The sequence below is a fragment of the Benincasa hispida genome, chromosome 4 (genome assembly GCF_027475165.1).
Source record: "Benincasa hispida cultivar pf3 chromosome 4, pf3_genome.v1.1, whole genome shotgun sequence".
Taxonomy (NCBI): domain Eukaryota; kingdom Viridiplantae; phylum Streptophyta; class Magnoliopsida; order Cucurbitales; family Cucurbitaceae; genus Benincasa; species Benincasa hispida.
Genome location: NC_143481.1, coordinates 48,048,183 through 48,053,596, shown reverse-complemented (window position 1 = coordinate 48,053,596; position 5,414 = coordinate 48,048,183). Strand labels below are relative to the sequence as shown.

The following is a 5,414-nucleotide window of genomic DNA, read 5'->3' as shown; positions in this document are numbered from 1 at the left end:
TGGTTTTTAGGGCAAGTCGTATTCTTATTATGGTGAATCGAACAACATTAATTCAGAAATTTTTCGTGCATTCAGTGTTGTTGCTTAATCTGAAAAAGAAGTAGTTCGCTTCTTTAAAGCTTGGACTGACCAAGTAGATTCTTCGTAGTATAATGACAGAGTGTTGGTTAAGCGTTCTTTCAATTGGCATCAGATTTAGGGGGAGCCTAAGTCTGCAGACTCATCGTAAGTAATATCAGTGTTAGGAGGAGCCTAACTTGCTCGCTAGTATTCAGTTATGAGTAAACTGACTCTATGTAATCTTAGTTGAAGTATATGTTGTAAAACTAAGTTACATTCTAGTGGATCTCTTTTCACCTAAGCAGAAAACCTCTTAGACGTACGTGTGATTTCACCGAATTGGGTTAACAAATCTCTATATGCATCTCTTTACTTTTTACTTCTGTCCCTTTTGCTTTTACTCTTATCACTATCATCTGTACTAGCTTGTGGTGTTTTTGAAATTCACTCTTTTTCAAGGGTGATTTTGTCTATATTGACTTTCTCAATGGATGAATTCTTTATTATTGGTTGGTTGTCACCTTTTTTTTTTTCGTTTCTCTTTGTACTCTAAAAAATCAATTAGGCTTGGTAACTGATAAATATATTAGGTCCCTAATTAGTTTATTGATCTATATATGTAAGAGTCAAAGTAATTTAGTGATAATTTATGTACACTTCCTCGTAATTCAGTGATAATTTACATGCACTTCCACATTTCTTCAAACAATCATAATCTGAACGATACTAGTACCAAATAAAAAGATAATTAATCTAAAAAAACTTAAAAAAAAAAAACAATTAAGAAGTTCTTCCAAAAAAGAAAAAAGAGAAAAACCCTACTACTTTTTTGTTAAATAAAATAAGCCGGTCATCTGTGCACCACACCGCCGTGACTGTCTTTCTTCCCCTCCTACCGCTGCCACTGTCTTCTTTCTTCCGCTTGTGCCGCTTCCACCGTCATCGTTCATTTCTCTCACTCCCCAGCGTTCTTCTGGTCGTTTCCGCTCGCCGGCACATTCTACTGAAATTTGTGTTTCTTCTCTTCATATCTTTTCCTTCTTTGATCTTTTGGATACACAGGGTTGAGATGGATCCGAACTCCGTTAAGTCGACCCTTTCAAATTTAGCATTTGGAAATGTAATGGCTGCTGCTGCTCGTGATTATCAAAAGGTATTTGTACCATCAATCCCCCTCTGCAAAGTGGTGTTGTTTATCCAAATTTTGTATTTAGATCTGTTTTTCCAGCATCATATTGAGATATGGATTGCGATCGGGTTATATTTATGTGTGATTCTTGTAGTTTATTTTTAGGAAAACATTAACATATCATCTGTTACTTTAGCTTCAGTTTATTGATCTGCAAACTAGACATATCTTCTGTATTTAATCAGTTGATTCTTCTTCCTTTTGTGTTTTTCTTCACCAACTATCAAATTACTCTGTGCATAATTACAGAACTGGGGGTCAAGCTATTATACTCTTTTGGTATAGTTTAGCCTTATCAAATACAATGCAGCATTAGTTTTCCCATTTTTTTAAATGTGCTACACTTCTGAACAAGGGTGTTGTTTTAGTTAACCTCTGGTTTAATCAGAGAAGGATAGTTTGATGAATGAGATTGCATTATATGATGCTGACCTTTGATTCTTTTTATGTTGGCTCGATTTGTTTGAAAGTAGTAGTGAAGGATGAGTATGTTGTGGTATGTTTCTTCAAAATTTTGTTTCATAAAAACTTACTGGTTTCTAAGATTGAACTCAAAATGCCCTCTATCCCTGTGGTCCATATATAGATTTCTACTGGATTCCAAAAGCGTGATTCTCTCAGAAATCCTGTAACAAAATTTTTGTGGATTCAACCATTGCTTTCCCTCTACTAAAATTTCCCCCCTTTTACATGTCCATCATAACAGTGACCTTAGCGATTTTGGGCTTTACATTTATTCTTGATGTGGAAACATTGATTCTTTGGGATCTCATCCTCCGACTTTTCTTTTCTTAAAAATCTTTTGGTAAAGGATGCTTCTTAGTTCTTACAGAGAAAATTGCATTCAGGACATTGATACTTCTTGTGGATAATTGGGAATCATTGAGATCCATGTAGTAGGATTGTAGTTTTTGTTGGTTTCATGAATATATTTATGGACTTTACAGGAATTGCTTGCTCAAGGGAAGGCTCAGGCATCAAGCTCTAACAATGAGGAAGTTGACCTTGATGAGTTGATGGATGTAGGTTTAATGATTGGGGTCCTTCCACACTGCAAACTATTGCTCGTGATTTTCACTAATGTTTGCTTACCTGGGTCAGGATCCAGAGCTGGAAAAACTGCATGCAGATAGAATTGCAGCCCTCAAGGTCTGAGTTTGTGTGTAATTGTTTATACATGCTCCATTACTATCATCATCATCTGCAGTTTGCAGTACTGCATGGGCCGTCAAGTTAGGTTCTCAAAGACTCAAAAAAATGTTTTTTCTTTTTTAAGGTCCCATTAATTTGAAACTTGAGACTTTGAGTCATGTTTACCAAACCGTTGGCCTTTAACTAACTGTTTTTTCCCGTATGCACAGTTCATCATGATTTTAATGTGTCAGGATTCATTGTGATTTTCAGTTTGGTGCCAACTTTCCCAAATAGGCCATGCATTTACATTATCATTTGTTTGAGCAGAAGGAAGCTGAGAAGAGAGAATCAATGAAGAGACAAGGGCATGGAGAATACAGAGAAATAACAGAGGGAGACTTTTTGGGAGAAGTCACTGGGAGTGAAAAAGTGATTTGCCACTTCTATCATCATGAATTCTATCGGTGCAAGTAAATCTTTGAATTTGAATCCCTTACTAATCCAATCATTATGCATGTATATTGTAAAAGTCTCATATTGGATCATTCTTTCATAGGATTATGGATAAGCATCTAAAGACTCTTGCACCAATACATTTAGACACAAAATTCATCAAGCTTGATGCGGAGGTTGGTATAAATTGTTATTTTTACAGCAATATCTGCTCTTTTTAAACCATTTGTTGTGAAAGTTTGTCCTGGTGAAGAACTTGTAGGGGCTAATTATCTGAAAGAAAATTGCAGAATGCACCCTTCTTTGTTACTAAACTTGGAATCAAGACTTTGCCTTGCGTTGTTCTCTTCAGGTAAACATCAATTCCTTGGTCCATTGATTCTTGTTGTCATGCCTTTCTAGTTAGTGAAAGGCATACAGGTAGCGCATTCTGTTGGTTGCTAATAAGTCAAAAGAAAAGGGAATAATGTAAAAGACATCCCTGGATACTTGGATAGTGATAACGTGGCTTGAGTAGTTGTTTAGAAAGCTAAAAAGGCATTTGTTTATATTTAGTTCCAAGTCTGGTGGGTTGTGTGTAAGAATCTGCTTTGAAGAATCTTGGTTCTTGGTTGCAGGAAAGGCATTGCTATAGATAGGCTTGTTGGCTTCCAAGATTTAGGTGGAAAAGATGATTTCAGTACAAAGACACTGGAAATTTTATTGACAAAGAAAGGTGATGTTTCTATAAGATGTGTTATATTAACTCTCATTTATGGCGTTTTCTGACCAAAGATGGAATATATAGGTATCATCAGTGAGAAAAAAGATGAAGAGGAAGACGAGTACGATGAAAGTAGGCGAAGGTCAGTGAGATCTTCTGCCACCGTTGATTCTGACTCAGACTAGGCGACGGAGTTTGCCATTCTCCATTGAATTATAAAGAACATGTTATGTATTTTGTGAGTGAACTCTCGTATTAAACATATTTTAACAAGCCATTGACATTGAAGTTAAAACCATGATAATCGTAATGGCATTGATAAAATCATTACATTAGTTCTTGATTATATCTTTAATGAACTAGTTTGTTCAATATATGCTCACGAATAAGACTACCTAAAATTGAATACTGGTTTAATCAGAGTCCTAGAAGAAATCTAGAAAGGAAGAAAAAATGTTTTTTTTTAAAAAAAAATTATAAATACGTGAAATGAGTGAATCGAATTTCTAATCTCGAGATTTATGGTGATCTTTATGCCAGTTGAGCAATGGTCATGTTGGTAGAATACATAATATTGAATTAAAGGGAAGATAACTTTCTTAATTATCTCGGAGTATCATTTTAATGAGTTCTAGTAGTTAATATTTGTAGTCCTCAATATAATATTATTTTATTGATAAATATTAATTTATATTTCTAAACTTTAGAGTCATGGTTAGTTCGGTTTTTTTGGTTTAGTAATTACTTGTCTGTGCACCTATTTTCAATAGTTATATATAGGTTTCGATTTAGTATGGTTTCCATTGGCTTTTAAAATACAATAATTGAACCAAACTGAAAATAAAAATGAGCTTTCTATTATCTTATGAAAAATTGAGCCAAACCACTAGAAGGGCTTTGTTTGTTGTTTGTTGTTGTTGTTATTGATTTGTGGCTATGTTTTTACTTTATTCCACTTAAAATTAGCTAAAAATTACTTCAACAAAATTCTTCCTATAAAGAAAATTCATTAATCTAGCCAGAAAAATTATAGTGTGATTATTTCTAAATACAAGTAAAAAAAAAAAATTTGCTAAGCTTGCAGATTTGGAGAACTCATTAAAATTAGGTCACGTTTATCAATCTGGAATGAAAATTAGTATAATCGTAATGTCATTTCATTGGTAGATCAATCATAATGGACCTCAATTGCAAACATAATGTAATTGGATTGCTTTTGATCACGTTTATTTAAAATTATAAATAGAACTAGTTGCATAAATGAAATTCAACCCCAAAATAATAGAATATGTAGTATAAGGATAAAATAATTACATATATAGAACAAAAAATGGTAAAAGACTAAAAAGTCCACGTCTAGCCACCATTTTGCTCGGCATATATAGAACAAAAAATGGTAAAAGACTAAAACGTCCACGTCTAGCCACCATTTTACTCGCTTCTTCCCAATTTTCTCAAAATGAAAGCTATCAATGATAGCCACCGCTATCAATTACTATAATTGATAGTTGTTATCAATGGTAGCTTTCAATTTGAGAAATACTAATACAATATTGAAATATTAGTTTTTTTTATTTGTTATCAGATATTAGTGGCTATCATTGATATGAAATATTAACAGTTAATGCTATCACTGGCTATCAATGATAGATTTTTATAAGTAATTATCAACATTGAAAAAAAGCCAACAACTTTGAAAGATTGAATTATACCAGTGATGAAAAACTATTAGTGACTATCATTGATAAATTTTCATAAATGTCTATCAATTTTGAAAGATTAACACAGTAGCTATCACTAATAATCTTCTATGGTGGCTATCACTGATAGCAACTATCAGTCACTATCACTGATAAGCTTTCATCGATTAGAATC

The 5,414-nt window shown here is 33.4% G+C and overlaps 1 protein-coding gene across 1 annotated transcript; it reads left to right on the top strand.

Annotated features, from left to right (window-relative positions):
• The first annotated feature begins 604 nt into the window (after positions 1-604).
• On the top strand, positions 605-3,874 carry LOC120075932 (thioredoxin domain-containing protein PLP3B-like). Its single transcript, XM_039029684.2, has 8 exons — positions 605-1,213; positions 2,197-2,271; positions 2,351-2,398; positions 2,711-2,853; positions 2,940-3,012; positions 3,127-3,188; positions 3,454-3,551; positions 3,624-3,874. The coding sequence occupies exons 1-8, from the start codon at positions 1,130-1,132 to the stop codon at positions 3,722-3,724; spliced, it is 684 nt and encodes a 227-aa protein (XP_038885612.1). The 5' UTR covers positions 605-1,129; the 3' UTR covers positions 3,725-3,874.
• Positions 3,875-5,414: the final 1,540 nt, after the last annotated feature.